At 36.2% G+C, this 17,419-nt stretch overlaps 1 protein-coding gene across 15 annotated transcripts in view; it reads left to right on the top strand.

The window, feature by feature from the left end:
- The window catches only part of ROBO2 (roundabout guidance receptor 2), a 1,682,217-nt gene extending 1,665,111 nt beyond the window's left edge, over window positions 1–17,106 (top strand). For 7 of the 15 annotated variants that reach the window (XM_032352363.1, XM_032352359.1, XM_032352354.1 and 4 more), the window contains 5 exons: window positions 3,318–3,500; window positions 5,733–5,906; window positions 12,388–12,660; window positions 14,537–14,737; window positions 16,536–17,106. In XM_032352363.1, coding sequence (XP_032208254.1) covers window positions 3,318–3,500; window positions 5,733–5,906; window positions 12,388–12,660; window positions 14,537–14,737; window positions 16,536–16,537 — 833 coding nt within the window. In that variant the 3' untranslated portion in view covers window positions 16,538–17,106. The remainder of the gene's footprint in view (window positions 1–3,317; window positions 3,501–5,732; window positions 5,907–12,387; window positions 12,661–14,536; window positions 14,738–16,535) is intronic. The other 8 variants (XM_032352409.1, XM_032352400.1, XM_032352417.1 and 5 more) reach the window with 5 other exon arrangements.
- The last annotated feature ends 313 nt before the right edge of the window (window positions 17,107–17,419 follow it).

Raw genomic sequence — 17,419 nt, 5'->3', positions numbered from 1 at the left:
TAGCATTTGTCTTTTCGACTTTGAAGTCATCTCTCTAGTTTCTTAGCTCTTACATGGAGTAGCAAAGAAAACAGAGCTGTTGTTCTTGCTATATTGACCAAAACCTACTCAAAGCCATATCTTCCATGCTGCTCTCTCTTCCCATGGAAAGGAAAAAGAAAGCACCAAAGAAAATTTCATGAATAACTGAGATTTCTGAGGGCATGACAAGGAACATTAATGGTGGAGATAAAGTCAGCAAAGACAGAAAGGCAGCAAAGTAGCTGATCTGTTTAGGGATTGGCAAATTTGTAGGTTGAAATCTGCAAGCTGCATATGAAGGACTCATTACCACAGGAGATAAATGGTGTTTTTGAAACTCAAGCTAACTCTGCTAAGAGAGGTCATAAAATCACATTTCTTTAGTGACGCTGCTGTGGTGAAGGATTTTTCCTACTTTTTCAGGTTCAGAGACTGTATTTGTCATAATGATAAATCCTGAAACTCAAAACACACAGCAAGACAACTTGAACAGGGAAAAAAAAAAAAAAGACCAATTATTTCTTGGCTGGTTATAGCAGAGAAAGAATTAAAACGAACAAAAATGGGCTAAGTACATTAAAATACATGGTTGAGTGTGGATGGAGAACTCAGGGAAAAAAAGCTAATTGCCACTTCATATAACATCATTATTTTACTTTGAATAAGATATTGATAAATATTAATACTCAAGTATATCAAAGCACAGCTATGTATATTAATTAATTTTTTAGTTTTCCCTTTCAGGTAATAACTCACTTCTTTTGCTATTGTCCAAGTTGTCAACAAGAGTTGACTGACATTATATTCCTACTTAATACATTTTTCTACAAGTTCTTAGGAATATATTTTTTCTGTAAATAAAATAAGTTCATTGTTAGGAAATGGCACATGGGATAGAATTACATTTAGGATTTATGGTGAATAATGAGAAACATTAAAGATATTGAATTCAATATGCCTGATGTTTGCTGAATTTCTACTAGGCACAGCCCCCATAGAAGAAATATGAAAATTAGTAAGAGTCCCTCATTTCCAGAATTCCACTGTCTAGAATAAGAAACAGTATGCATACAGTAGCATATCAGGTGTAGTTTGTAGACACCTGATATGCTACTGTATGCATACTGTTTGAAAAACACAAGTAGAGAAATCGATTCTTCCTAAGGGTTAAAGGTGAGGTGGAATCAAGGTAATAAAAGGGAAATTGATTTGGACTTTCAAGTTGGGCAGTGGTCATTAGAGTTAATGACAATCCAGAGGTGTGTCGAAGGGACCAGAGATAATGCTACATATGTGGGGCAGGCAGTGGGACTACAAGGGCTGTAAGAGGGTGTAGGGCTGGAAAGAGAGGCTGGGCTAGATACAGAAGGAGCTCAAATTCTTAACCTTGGACTCCAGATGTGGCATTCGCAAACTGAATGGTTTTGAAGGGAGGAACAAAATTAGGTGTCAAATGAGAAAACTACTTCAGATGACAATGAGAAAGACAGAGGGACCAGAAGGAAATCACCAGGCACCTAAGAATGAAACTGGAGATGAGAAAAAGGAGTTGCTTGTTTGGAGAGGGAGTTTCTTCAGAGAGCTGACAAAGATTTAGCTGTAGATGTTCAGCGGACATTTAGAAATACAGAAAACAGGTGTGTAGGAGAGACCAGGACAGAATTTTCACGTATTTCAAAACTCTCCTCAGTTCTAGGGTTCCGTACTCTCCGGTGATCACTGACTGAATCACTTTGATTTTTTTTCTTATCTGTCGTAGCATTATATTGAAAAGCCCACTGCATCATTTCTCCTTTCGTTTTGGGCTGTTGGTCCTTGACTTGTGATCATTAACTCAGAAATGGTTCTCTCAGAGGAGGCTCGGTGACTGCTGTTATCTGGGCTCCCTTGCAGTGGCCTGTGTCAGGGGAATTTGTTTGGAAAGTAAAAAGTGCATCTCTGTGCTATTGGCAAATAGAATCAAAACTCTATCTTTCTCTGCTACACTTAACACCCTTTTAACTTCTCAGATTCTTCTAACCCCTTTGGTTTCTGTTTTCTGTCTCTTGAAAGTGCATGAACCCGTGTGATTGTATCCTGGCACCTCAGCCAAAAATACAAATGCTGCATCACACCAATACTCTTATCTGGACTGTTGTCTCTTAAATGCTGGAGAAAAGGGGGGTGGGGAATATATGCGGGGGGATCTATTTTTAATCTTTTTTGTGACTATGTAATTTGTTGATGTAGAAACCATAAATGAGCTTCTTATAAATATTTTTTTGCCTTTTTTTTTTTAAAGGTTAGGCTAGGAAATATGTGACACTTTATTGTGTCATAAATTAATGGTACATGGCTTAAATATTGTAATATTAATTGTATTAAATAATAGATTAAGGTTTCCGTGTACCTTGGTCTAAGAACAAGATCTAAACTTGTAAATGATGTCCTGAAAAATTAAGAATAAAAGTTATTTCTCAGTATCTTCGTGTTTTGCTGCTCTTGACACATAAAAGTACCATTCTTTTCCTCTATCACCATATTGTGTTTTGCAGAAAAATCCATATGAAGGCCAGTTACATCCCTCATAATAGTTAATTTTCTAAAACAAAGATTCATAGTAAAAAGAAACCTGGAGTACTTAAAACAATTAAAAAGCAAAGAAGGCATCCTGAGCTTTGAAATTAATAGAAATTTTTAGAGATACTTTTTTTCTTTGTACTAAGTCTGTATGCTCTGATACTAGTCATACTTTTTTTTGTTGTTTATACTGTTTGTTGTTATATTTCCTGATTATTTCCATTTGTATTTTAAAACCTCGAAATGATTTTAGCTCCTCCACAGTACACCACTGTATATTGGTTGGAAATTATCATTTGAGTCTATTTAAATTCAAAATATATATTCACCCTCTTCCTTCATCTGAAACCTTGATAAGTTTACTTTAAATGACACTATAATTTACTTCAATAAAAGTGTTCTTCTCTGAATTGTGGGGCCGAAGGTATACATAGCCATTCTATTTCAGAAATCGATTATGTAATAATATAAACAATATAAGACTGGAACCATACGAAACATGTTTTGTTTATGCGTTGCAAAGAGGTTTAGGTTTTACTGGGGATTCATTCGCCCGCACTAGGAATTGGAAACCGTGGAGGAGGCATGCATGTGGCTGCTGAGGTCAGGATGGAACCAGATTTGCCTTGGGGAGGAGTGAGGAGTTGAGGCAGCCTACTTGTTCCTTAGAGGAGTGTGTGCGAGGAGATGAGCTATCCAGTATGTACCACTCACTAGACAACTACATTTGTTTTTAGGTTCAATGGTAAATGGATGGGGCTCTGCATCTGATGAGGACCGTAACTTTTCTAGTCATAGATCTAGTGTAGGTAGTTCCTCAGATGGCGCCATCTTTGCCAGCGGCAGCTTTGCACAAGCACTGGTGGCAGCAGCAGATAAAGCTGGTTTTAGGCTGGATGGAACCAGCCTTACGAGAACAGGTTGGTAGACTCTGAGTCCACACTCTTTGCATGAGAGAGTCTTGTCCTTTAGACACTGAGCTATTTTTCTCCTGTTCTTCCTCCTCAGTGAGTCTGACTGCAGGGCTTTCTGTAACATGCATGACCACAGTTCGGATCCTCAATTACCAGAACTTTCTCCCCGATGCTACTTTTGCAGAGCCGAGAAGAGGCTCCTACTCACCCACTTCTCTCCGTTCTTTCCCTTCCCCTTCACGGCTCTGCTGATTAATTGGAATCCGCTTTCCTTTTACGTGATAGCCAAGCTGCATCTGGGATGGCCATTAAATTTTCAATAACTCACTCTTGGCCAAATTCTCACACAATCAATAATGGGCCCAGTGATTAAAATTATTCAGCTTTTATCTCCATCACTTTCCTTTGCCCCATTGCTTTCTGCAAATGTGTTTTCTGGGAAGGCTTTCTCAGCATGGGGTAATGGGTCTAAGGCTGCCAGTCTAACCGTTCAAATGGCTGATGGTCTTATTAATTGTTGGGCTGTTAAAATTTTAACCCAATAATTTATTATTTGTTTTAAAGGATGCTAATTAAAGATACACCCACTGCATTTGCCACTAGAATAAAATGATGACTACATGTGTATGGCTCTTTGGCCTAATCTGATTTGGGTTTCTGAGAGGAATTGAGTACCAATTTCATAATTTTTCACGTATCTGATTCTTTTCCCTAAAAGAAATGTGAGATTCATCCTAATAATTGATCAGTGATTTGTGTTTGTTTGTTTTACTGAAACAAAATAACTTCGGCTATTGATCCATGCTATTCTATGACTGTACTTCTTAAATGCACTTATAAAAAGATTCTAAAATGTGAATTAAATGGAGCTGCTTTACAAAACAAACTAATGAAGCCTTAAACATGTTTAAGAAATCTTAATAGTATTCAACTAGTAAAGTGAAGAAAAACGGTTTTGACCCTTCACTAAACTCTCAGGTGATAAAAAGGAGTCTTGGAAATTTTCTTTGAATTATACCATCAGTATTTCTTTTCAGTATGCATTAGGAATCTTCAAATGATATAAAAAATTTTTTCCAAGCATTGCAGAGGTTTATTTTTCATATAGCATCCGAACTAAAATATGATGTAATATAACGGTTATTTGAATTTTCTTGCTTTATAAGGCGTAAGTCAGAAACTTTATGTTGCCTGAGTGCTTTTTGTGGCATAGCTATAAGCACAGCAATGAGAAAGTGCAAGGAAACTAATAAATTAGAAGGCATAAGTGCATTTCTTGCATGTATGCTAATAGCTAATAAAGCATTAAGCAGTATCATGTCACATTGACTTAAGAAAATGTAACTACATACAATAATTTTATGTAAAGGGAAAACATGCACAAGAGAATACATACATGCACATAAAACAACCCTCACTTACCATAATAAACATTATATTAAAATCATAAGATGTTGAACATTTATTAGCTACCCTTTTCACAAAATAAATTTCCCTGCATATGTACTAAACCTCAAGAAAAGGACGTAACACAATTTCATTTTTCAATGAGAATTTGGAGTCTGCTCAGATACAGTAATATTCATCAGAAAATACCTATTACACTTTGGATATGCAAGGTGATTTTAACCTGCTATCTATCCTATACTATACACTAATGTTATTGAGTTTCTGTAGAAGAGGTAAAATTCATCGTGTATTTGTATGGGTGGTAAGGTCAGTTTAATATATGTCTCTGAGCAGACCTTTCATGTAGATTTTTCAAATGCAATTACTTCAGGACCTTTTTCTGTGCTCAGAGAGAATTTGTAAGATCCCAAGGATAAAATTTGATTAAGGAAATAAGATAAGTACATAATTTATTTCAGAAGTAACTGCTTTAATTTTAAGAAGTAAAAGCAGCATGAATTTGCATATAACCATGAAAATACCACTAAGATCATCAAGGTTAAATAAAAATATAATCAAGTAATATCAGGTTTTTGGTTGGTGGATTTGTTTTACATCCATTTGCTTGAATCTTTTTCCAGTGGGCAGTGTGTTGGTTACTAAAAATTGGATAAAATAAAAGCAACAAGGCATATTTTTTTTTATGGAGATGCACCAGTATTTGGTATCTTTAAATGGCATCTCTAGGCAAGTTTGTAGGTTAGGCTAAGTAAGAGCAGAAATACAAAACAGGCAGAATCACTGCCTTATAACATTCTCTATACCCCATTCCCTTTGTTTTCTTTTTAGGCAAAGCTTTTACCTCCTCTCAAAGACCTCGACCAACCAGCCCATTTTCTACTGACAGTAATACCAGTGCAGCCCTGAGTCAAAGTCAGAGGCCTCGGCCCACTAAAAAACACAAGGGAGGGCGAATGGACCAACAACCAGCCTTGCCTCATCGAAGGGAAGGAATGACAGATGGTAGGTTTGTTTCCTTCTCTCTTGTCTCCTCGCCGAAGAGATGCGCTCTGTGCGAATCATTAACTTAGATTAAAGTAGCAGTGGTAGATTAGGCACTGCCTCATTATGTAACAAGGCAGAAAACCTGGCAATATGTTCTCTCTTAAAGGAAACACCCTCTTTTCTAACAATCTGGAAGGATTTCTGTATTACCACGCCCCAAGAAATGTGTGCCATACCACTTTTCAATGTTGATCTTGCTGCCATTCTGGCATTTTCCATTAGTGATTTTTAATGGACATTCCCCTTTGAGGTTAGGAAAGAAAACACAGGTAGCATGTGCACTTGCTGTGCATTTCTGATATTAAATTTGGGACCTTTCTGACATCAAATTAAGATAACTTCGATGGTATTTCACTTTTGAAAAAGACCATGAAGTGATTTGTAACTTAGCAATTTTTTAGTTTCATGAATTTCAGGACTAAAAGCATACTACAGATCATCTGGTAGATGGGTCAGCAAGCTTTTCTGTAAAAGTCCGGATAGTAAATATTTTTTGTTTTACCTGGCCATACAGTCTCTGTCACAGATACTCAACGCTGCCATTGTAGTGTGAGTGTAGCTATAGGAAAAAAAAGAAGAATGCATGTGACTGATTTCCAATAAAACCTTGTTGATAAACAGACAGTGGCTGAATTTGGCCCATAGACCCTAGTCTGCTGATTTATTTCAATTCTTTTATTTATGTATAACTTTCAGTCTTTGAGTACTTGCTTAAACACTGCTAGTTTCAAGAAGCACATTACTGAGCAATGTCCTTGTTCAATACAGAGTAGTTCATCTCTTTAAAGCGGGATCTATTTCCTGTACGTTCAACTGAATTCTCATACATTTAAAAATAGGAATACAAATATTTATCCTGATGTTTTATTCTAGTAATACCTATGATTTATGTATAATGCCCAAAACCAAAGGTACATTTCTTCCGCTTCTCAGCACTATCCCCTCTAGGCATACAAACTTTAATCTGAGATAGTTCTACTAAATACCAAAAGGGTGAACCTACCCAAGCTTCACATTAGAACCATCTACAGAGCTCTTAAATTATCCCCTGGGGATTGTGGGGTTTTTTGTTTGTTTGTTTGTTGTTGTTGTTGTTGTTATTTATTTATTTCTTAGAGAAAGAAAGGGAGAGCACAGAGGTAGAGGGTGAAACAGACTCTCGCTGAGCAGAGAGCTTCATGCGGAGATACGGGGATAGATCCCAGGACCCTGAGATCATGACCTGAGCTGAAGGCAGACACTTAACTGACTGAGGCACCCAGGCACTCCCTGGGGATTGTGATTTCATTGTTCAGGGTGAAAACCAATTATGGATATTTTTAAAGCTCCACAAATGAATCTAATGTGCAGTCAGCATTGAGAAGCTATGATGGTGTCCTTAACATTCATTTCAGTCTCTTTGGCTTATCATTATAAGACAGAACGAGGCTTAGTTGGAAAAGTACTTACTCTTTATTGGTTTGGGTGAAGGGTCTGTATCTCGTAGCCATCTCTGTGCTTTCTGCTGTCATTTTGTAATGTAGGGCAGACTTAAAAAGTCAACCATAACTTGTTCGAAAAGCTTTCAGGTTTACTTATCTTTCCTGTTACCTTGTTTTCATTGGGGAGTATTTCTGTGGAATTTGAGGATAAGGGTGTACTCAGGATCTTGATTCCTTTATAAAGCAATATCCTGTGGTGAACAAAAATGCTCACCACTTCCTTTCTGCCTCAGATGATCTGAAGATTAGTTCAGCATTTAAAGTAGTCAGTAGTGTTGGTCTTATTCCCTCTAGATAAAAAAGACCACCCCCATTGATATGGTAGTTATAAAACTCAGAATTAACAATTTTGTATAGTTTTCCTGCTATCATTGTCATGGAAAGAGAAAAGAATTTTTTTTTTTCTGAAATGTAAGAAGATAATATACAGAATATCTGGAAGATAAAAAATATAAACCAAAAAGATAGCGCTCCTTTTCTTACTAAAATACTGTTCTTGCAAGTTTTCTCAGAATGTCTAGTTCAAATAAGCTGCTTCCTACTTTAAAATATGATCAATTTATTGCTTATATTTCTAAACAACAGACAGGTCCCTAACTCTTAAAGTTGCCACCATTTCAAAAGGGGGTTATGGATGATGTATTGTTTGTAGATATATTTTGGAAGCAATGATATTGCAAGGGTAATTTTGGCTCCCATGTCTTCCCAAGTTTATGATCCAATGATGTTCCAGTTATGACATGAGGACATCTATTATGGATGGCAGTCTGGAGATCATCCTTAAGGATGTTGTTATTTTATAGTAAATGTGTGTGTCCTAGATTTGTATGATATGAATCCATGCATCAGTAATAATTTTACAATATTTGTATGTAAAATCAAACTGTTCTTTTAGGGAAGGCTGCTGTTGATTAGCACTTAGTGCCTAGACATTTCTACACTTAAACTTTTGCTTGATACATTTCGAAATTGTGTTTGGTGAGTAAATTAATCAGTAATTACTGGAAGCTGCCATACCAAACCACTGCTGTCCCTCAATGGCTTAGTACAGCAAGTTTGTTCCTCATGGTTACAATAATTTATAAAGGTCAGGTGGATCTCCTCTAAGTAGTCGTATAAGGATGTATGCTTTTTCAATATTGGGATGCCATCATTTTTAATGTGAGACATTTGTGGCTTCTGAGTGAGGGGAAGACAAAATCTGGGTGATCACTTGGGAGACTCTATGTGGCATATATCACTTCTCATTTCCTTGACAAGAGCATGGGCACATGACATCAGACTACTGACTAGATGGGAAAGTAGTGTTTTCTGGTGTCTAGTAAGAGGAATCGGGAACAGTGAAAAACATCAGCCTCTGTCTCAAAGGCAATGCAAAAACCACCACACACATCAAGGAGTCTTCTTCTCCCTTGAATAAAGACTCTCCTAAGCAGGCATTGTTCAGTCCAAATCTTCTATTCCATTTGCATAAGCTAAAGAATACCCTTTGATAGCAATACACTGACAAGTGCTGAAGAAAGAAGGCAGAGAAAGTAATTTTCTGTCCATCAACTCCCCCCCCCCCCATAGCATTTCCTTCTAGTCTGTTCTGCCCTCATTCCTATAGTGAAGGGAGTCTGCCCTCCACAGACTACCTTGGCCACACTCCAGCTCTGCTACAAACTAACCTATACCATTCAGCAAATTTCTTTATTCATTAATCCATTTATTCTCATACCAAATGATAGGCTGGAAACCAGCAGGCAAAATCCCCTGCTTTTCTGGAGCTTGCATTCTATTGAGGGAAGATAAAGACCATTGCAAATATATATGGGAAAGTAATAGTATATAAGATGGTGGCAAATATCATGGAAGAAAAAAACATAGGAAGGAAGTAAAGAAATACCAGGATTGGGGAGGGGGTCAGCTCTCTTTTAAGTAGAGTCTCAGGGAAGGCTTGACCAAGTAGATGACAGTACAGAAGACTGGAAGATTAAAAGGGAAAGAGCAATGCTGGTATCAAGGAGAGGTCACACCAGGTCAAGGGAACAGCAAGTGGAAGCCTGAAGCTTTTTTGCTGAAAAGTAAGAGAAGCAGTGTGGCGGAAGCAGAGAGAAAAACAGAATAGAATATGAAGTTAGACTAGTCAGTGAGGACGTTTGTAGGGTCTTAAGCTTTTCTGTAAGGACATTGACTCTTACTTTGAATCGGATACCATTGAAGAGGGGTGTGTGTGTGTGTGTGTGTGTGTGTGTGTGTGTGTGTGTGTGTGTGTTTAAGGTGGAGGAGTAACATGATTTTACTTCTGCTTCTATTTTTTAAAAAAACATTGTAGCTGTTATGTCAAGATAGACTAAATGTGCTTTTCTGTGTGGAAGCCCAGAAACCACTTAAGAGGTTGTAGAATTCATCCAGGGAAGCGATGTAGAAGTTCTTCCTGAGGTAGCATCAGTGGAAGCAAGGAGAAGAATTGAATTCTGGCTATAGGTTGGCAGAGCCAACAGGATTTGTTCGTGAAATTAACTCAGGCTATAAAGCAAGAAAGTCAAGGATTACTCCGAAGTCTTGGTCAACTTGTAGAATGCAGTTGCTACTAATTGAGATGATGGACGTTACCGAAGAAGCATATCTTGTAGAGGAAGATCCAGAACTCAGTTTAGATATGTGAAATTTTAGATCCTTTCTAAACATCTAAGTTGAACTCCTCAGTATGGATTTAGTGATGTGAGCCTGGAGTTCATAGAAGGAGAGATCCCAGCTGGAGGTATCTGATTTCTTTTTGCTTTTTTTTTTTTTTCTTTAAATCTGAAAAAGACAATAAAAATGGCACATCTTTAATTGGACTGTTGTGTACCTGACAATAGGAAATCCTCAGTAGACCAGTAAGAGACTCTTTAGTGAATTGATTTACTTGAAATGAATCAACTTGGAAATGAATAATAAATTTAAGTGAATATATTTGATTAGATACTTTTATTTTTGCCACAGTCATTTTTAATTTCATCTTTTTTTCCAATTTGTTTATTTCAATGTGCGTGTCATGTTCTTTCTTCTTAGAATATACAAACTCCAAGTAAATTACTTAATTATATAGCTATATGATTTCAGGTTAAATTAAATAATAATCAGGATTTTGGCTAGCATATGTAGATGCCATTTGGGCCATTTTAAAGATGAAGCTGCTTTGATGGAGAATGAAAATCAATGACCAGATAGTTATTTTGAAAGCAAATGTCATAATTCCTGCCCTTCCCACTACTGGCAGTCTTAAGTCCAAACACTCAAGTGAAACAATTACCTTACATTTACAATAATGCCTGCCGAAGGAATTCAGTTTTGAATATAAAGGAAACATAAACTCATTGCTGGATTATTCTACAAACAGATATCACAATATTGGATTAGCTCTTCATTTTGGAAGAAATGTTCCAAATGCAACTTTATTCTCCCAGATGGAAACACTGTTCCCTTCAATAATTAGTAATTCATAATCTAACAAGAGGACATACATAAGAACTGGGAATGCTGCTTCAGCGTGGGAACTCCCAAAGCAGATGCGGAGGAGAGTGTTATTGTCAATTCAGTGGAGGACAATATCATTTTTCTCATTATGAGAGAGTATAAAGTTTCTTATCAAAGTCTTTAAAAAGAACAATTTAGCCTTCCTTAAGGAAGCTATCTTTTGTTCACAAGAAATTCATGCTTTTTCCTTTTGAATTTCACAAACAGTATTATTAGAAGTAAGAGCACTAATACAACAACAGCACAGGAAATAATGGATGAAGATTATATGCAACAGCCCCCATTGATAATAGAAATATGTAGTGCATATGATATTTTATTTCATGAACGAATAATGTAATCACTGATATTCTAAGGATGAACAGAGAAGTTTGCAATAGTATGCCAGAAAAATTAGATGGTAATAATCCAAAAGAATGTTTAGAATGTTCAGGAGACTTCAAAATTTTTAACAAAGTAATTTTAGAACTAGTATAATGGTACAAATCATATTATAGAACTAGTAGAATTCTTAAAGAAAGATAAAAGAAGAGACTAAGATCACAGTTGAAGACAATCCAAATATAAAGATATCATGATCTGCACAGTTAATGAAAGGAAAATGAAAAATTAGCATTTGAACTTTTGATTTTTTCATATCTTATATTTAATTTAAAGAGCTTTTTTGCAAAGTTATCTATTCTACCACATCTCAAATTTTTATGATACATTGTCTATTCTAGCACCATGAAGCATATTCTATCTGTACTCTGAACATTGGTTATTAGTTATTAAAATTAATGCATTGGAAGATTATAATGTATTAGTTGTAACTCATTAGCTAACTCATGAAACGAACAGCCAGAATTGGTTTGTCAGGCAGAATGTTAATTGCATTTAATAAATGTTAGCTTAACCCCTTGACTGTTGCTAAATGTACCACATACATGGGTAAAGGCACTCATATGTTGCATATGATTCGGCATATAGTTCTTAATTTCCCGAGGGCAACATTTCCTATGGAGAGTGGCAGGGCAGCCTTTATTCTTCCCAGGGCCTTTTACTAACACAGCTGCTAGAATGTCTAGTCATTTTTGTGTCATGATATGTCTACTTTGGGGAGTTGGAGTGGACAATGAAGAAAATATGGAAAACACATAATTTGTATTTTGTACCTTGAACATTAGCCTCAAGGTGCAATTGAAAACACTTTCTACATATTATAATTGAAATCAGTCGATTTTGTTTCAAAGACACTATGATCCAATGGTAGCAAAGAGATCAATAATATGCATTTTAGACAGAAATAACTGACCTTTGCCCTCCCTTCAAACCTCCCTTCCACCCCCCCCCCCAGATTTCTTTTGCATGAGTGAGACTTTTAGGAGGGCACGGGTTTTTTTCTTCATCTTGAATTAAAACCTGTATTTTTCATTAAATTTTAGTCCATTCTAAACATTATTCACAATTTTTAGATCTTCCACCACCACCAGATCCCCCTCCAGGTCAGGGTTTAAGGCAGCAAATAGGCCCGAACCAGCATGCTGGTAACGTGGAAAACTCAACAGAGAGAAAAGGAAGCTCTCTGGAAACACCACCAGCATCCAGCTTAGAAGACACAAAGAGCTCATTGGATTGTCCAGCTAGAACATCCCTAGAGTGGCAGCGACAAACCCAAGAATGGATAAACTCCACAGAACGCCAAGAAGATATACGGAAAGCCCTACACAAACAAAGTGTTGGACCAGGTGTGTTCTGCACAGTCCCAAGAAAGTGTGGACTTTTACCTTTTGTTTTCCTACCAGGTATTTTAGAAATGGCAGTTGTTTAAGCGCATCGGAAAAAAGTTTGCCTTGAATCACTGAAAAGTTGGGATTCCTCAGCAAAGTTCACCAACATACACCTTAAGGCTGATTCCCATGGGGATTGTTCCTCAAGTTAACCTTGCGTAGGGGTCTTTGAGCTCAAGAGATTTCACCTGTATTATTCAAGAGACAATTTGATATTTTTGCCTCCTAATGTTTATATTGAAATGCTTTCAAGACCTCTAAATTTCATCTTAATGTCCATTTAATCCCTGCCTTCAAGCACTTTCATTTTGACTGAAGTAACTAGTCATTTTGAAAAGAGAACTCACTTCAGTCAAATCATTGAACTCATTGAAATAACAAAGTTGCACATAAATGTATGTAAATATCTAAGGATAGAAAAGGTTAAACTGGGCCTGTGCTTTCTCCAACTGGTTAAATTTAGTTGATTGTTAACAGTTCATTGGGAAATATTCTTGTTTATAAATCAAGCTTCTGGAACTGTCACAAAATAAAAGTCATCACTTGTGGTTGGATTTTATTTTGGGAGGGGTAGTGGTTGTTGGGGCCTATTATAGAAATACATTTTCTGGAACATTTCTTCTCATATCGGGATTCATTTTCATTCATATACACAAACACACACAGCACAACATTTGAAAGTTTCTTTACACATTTGTTTTTTTAATTTGGACTCAGTCATTTGTAGATATGCCCTCTACCCAGGCATTTTCAATAATTATATGATGTCACAACTTGGTAGTTAAGATTTTAGAAAATGTAATGTTTATAAGAGCCAAGATATGTCAATTTTAAGACCTAGATTTAGTGAAACACTTAGGAAGTTTACATCGTTCATGTTGTGAAAGAAAAGTCATGTGATTCTTGAGATTTCATAAAGACCATTTAAGGAGAGAAATAGTCATCACAGTAATAATAGCCCATATCTAGAAAGAAAGAGAAAGATAGAAAGGTAGGGAGAAAGAAGAAGAAAAAAGGAAAGTAAAAAAGAAAAAACGTTTTAAAATATTAGTTACTTAATAATACACCTTGTGTTATTTGTAGGATTGATACCTAAAATGTGTTTTCATTTATTATTTAGTTATGAAAATGTGTATTTCTCTTTTTCTTTTAAGGAAATGTGTTTCTATCCCCAGAAACAACAGAAATTTAGGAAGCTTTGTCAACTCATATATAGTTCTTTATCTAAATTGATTGAGAAAATGTTGCTATAATTTCGAGTGAAACAAAAACTATGTTTCTTCAATATTTTTGAAAAATTTAATTGGTGCCTCACTGTCATAAAAATGCTTTTGTTAAATAATATGGTTCATTGTATTCAGCTCCCTTTTATTAATGAATTTTAATTTTGCAAATGATATGTAACATTGTATTTTTATGCCCAAGTTTATTTTTTTAAGATTTTATTTATTTGGGAGAGAGAAAGAGAACATGAACAAGGAGGCAGGAGCAGAGGGAGAGGGAGAAGGATACTCCCCACTGAGCAGGGAGCCCAACAAGGGGGTCCATCCTAGGACCCTGAGATCATGACCTGAGCAGAAGGCTAATGCCTAACAACTGAGCCACCCAGGCACCCCATCCCCAAATTTCCTTTTAATTTAATCCTGTTTCAGTTCCTATTATCAGAAACGTTGTTTGCACATGGAAATTTTTTAATATCCAGGCTTATTAAACCTCTTATTTTAAATTTTACTGAAGAGTGAAATTATAAACTAGCCCATCTTGAACTTAATATTTAAAGTTTGTTTGGCTTCCATGTTGCTGTTCAGCTTAGCACTTTGTACTTCTTTTTCAGAGGAGACATTGGTGCCCTACAGCAAGCCCAGTTTCCCATCTCCAGGAGGTCACAGCTCGTCAGGAACAGCGTCTTCTAAAGGATCCACTGGACCAAGGAAAGCCGAGGTGTTGAGGGGAAGTCATCAGCGCAATGCCAGCGACCTTCTTGACATAGGATATATGGGCACGAATAGTCAAGGACAGTTTACAGGTGAATTATGTAAGTGCTTTAGGACACTTCAAAGACACTGGTGATTCAGAACAAATAGTGGGTTAATAATGTAGGGGAGAAAAAAGTTTCCTTGACCCTCTTAGGGTCCCTGGCTGGGTCTGAGAATTAAACTGATAAACAGAGATTAACAGGAGAAAAAATTTTATCGAATTTTTACATGCCCACGGGTGACTTCAGAAGAGCATGTAGACTGAAAGAAGTGACAGAGCAGAAAGCTTTTATATCTTTAAAACAAAGAAACCATAAATTTGTGAAGATTTTATGATACCGAGGGGTTTGGTATAGAGGAGAAGTCAAGGGTAAAGAAGTAACTGGGAAGATAAGGGTTAGGTTAACAAGGTTTGTTTGCACAGATTCCTCGGCCCTATAACTCCCTGTCTCTGGGAATAAGAATGTCTTCCTTCCTCTGGTAGAGGGAGGGTAACTTTCACATGGGAGTTTTATGGTCTGTTTCAGAGAAGAAGATCAAGGTGGGGAGGAGAGAGGTCAGAGTGACCTTCCTCCCTTTGTTGGTTTCTCAGACTCCTTCAGCTTTCAATATTCCATATGCCAAGATGTCGTGTTTTGGGGTAGCACGTCCTGAACCTCATCAATAACATTGGGACAATAAACAAATTTCAGAATTGTAGAAATCATGCTTTACTAAGAGAAAAAAATTGATTACGATTTTTGGAAATAGAGAATGGCTATTTACAGCCATCTATTAAATGAATATTTCTTCTATTCCAAGTCTGATTTACACGATACAAAATTTGCCTATATTTAGGCAATTAATCTTAATATTTATAAGTTAATTAAGAACAGTCCACTTTGCAGTTTTCTTTGCCTTTTAAAGAACCTTAGGAATTCCTCGGTCCCTAGTTGCTCTTCATTTATTATTATAATTTTTTTTAGATTTAGACAGTCAACCTTGTAAAGTTGATATTTTATTACAATAACACATTTTATAAATAAATTTCTTTTTGAATAATGATCCAACATTGATATAACTATCTATAAAATAAAATAATTTTTTAAGATTATTTATTATCTTACTCTATAAAAATCTATAATTTATATAATCTATAAAAATAAAATAATCTATAAAAATAAAATACCAGACAACAGAGAAAGAGAGCATGTCACAGTCACAGGAAGAAGCTCTGAATTCTTTGTGTTAATTTTTTTTTTTCGTAAAATTTACCAATTCTTCTCTCCAATGTCAGAATTATACTTGTTAAATAGTTTCAGCTGCTTATTTGAATTCACATTAAAAGCACTGATGAAGGAATACCCTGGATTCCAGTCTTCTCAACCCAGCGCAAGTCAGCTACCTTCCCAATCTCTTTACTTCCTGATTTTAAAAAAATGGCATTACTATTATGCTTCCATCACAGACTGGGGGATGCCATGAAATAATGAAAAATAAAAGTTCTTTCAAACTGTGAAGTTCTTTATTGACTAGACTTCACATTTTTATTGTCTCTTACTAATCTGATTATTATTAAGATATGTTTATAATTCTTAATTTGATTCATGACTGCTTGGATTTTGCTTTGACTTCCATTTTAGTGTAACTGTAAACTCACAGGGGCGTGCAGAGAGAGCGCTATGTGAATTTTAAATCTCCAAATTTACAATGTTTCTTTCTTTCCCTTCCCATCACTACCTTTACACACTCGCAAAATCCATCTGGTGGTGTTATTTTCATTTATTATCTGTTCACGTGGCTTTTTGTCATGTTGGTCAGTTGGAAAGACTACCTAATGTCAATGCAAACTTACCTCTGATTTTTATCTCTTTGTAGAGTAACTGAGAGGAGACATGCAAAGCTGCTCTGAAGGACCACCAGGTCTGAACTCATGGAAGTGATGACACTAAACAGTGCAATGAACAATTTCTTTATTTATGTACTATTAAAAGAACTGTAAATGCAATGTAAAGACACACAGCCACACATATCCCACAGATATTTTACTTGTGTTCTTCTCTTAAGTACACCACCCACCTTAACTCTTTCTTGTCAGGAGTATATAAAAAAGAAAGAAAACAAAACTCGCCCTCCAGGAAGAAAAGGATTTTCCTCTGTATATAATTTCTTTCGTGCATTGCTATGCAAGCTCCCTCTTTTTAGCTCTGTTCATACTATTGTCTGTTTTTATTGGTCTGTTGTACTATATGTGAATTAATAGGCTGTGGTGCCATATATTAACTTTTAATTGTGTAACTTTTATGTTTAAATTTTGCACTGCAATTTTATTTGGTGATAAGCACAAATCTCTACTCCTCGTGACATGAAGAACAGGACTGAATGTGAAGGGAGTTTCTGTACTGTAAGCTAGGCTGGGTGCGCCGGTTGGAACCAATCACGCTCGAGGGGAGGTTCTGTACTGTAAGCTAGGCTGGGTGCGCTGGTTGGAACCAATCACGCTAGAGGGTTTGCAGTTGGGGCGTAGGAATAGAAAGATGCAAGGGAACAGTGGTGTTGGCAAAGTCTTCTTTAAATATCAGGGACTGAGTCAAAAAGAAAAGCAGAAGGGTGGCTTTTACTATTGACAAAAAAGCAGGGGTGAAAGAAGGAAATTTAAGTCTTCAGGCTAAATAGCAAAGATGTACTAAGCTTGCTAAAAAAAAAAAAAAAAAAAAAAAGGGAAATTAAGGTTATATGTAGAATCAACTTAACCTGTTGTT

This window comes from Mustela erminea, chromosome 1, assembly GCF_009829155.1.
Source record: "Mustela erminea isolate mMusErm1 chromosome 1, mMusErm1.Pri, whole genome shotgun sequence".
NCBI classification, from domain to species: domain Eukaryota; kingdom Metazoa; phylum Chordata; class Mammalia; order Carnivora; family Mustelidae; genus Mustela; species Mustela erminea.
This window is presented reverse-complemented; position numbering and strand designations above follow the sequence as displayed.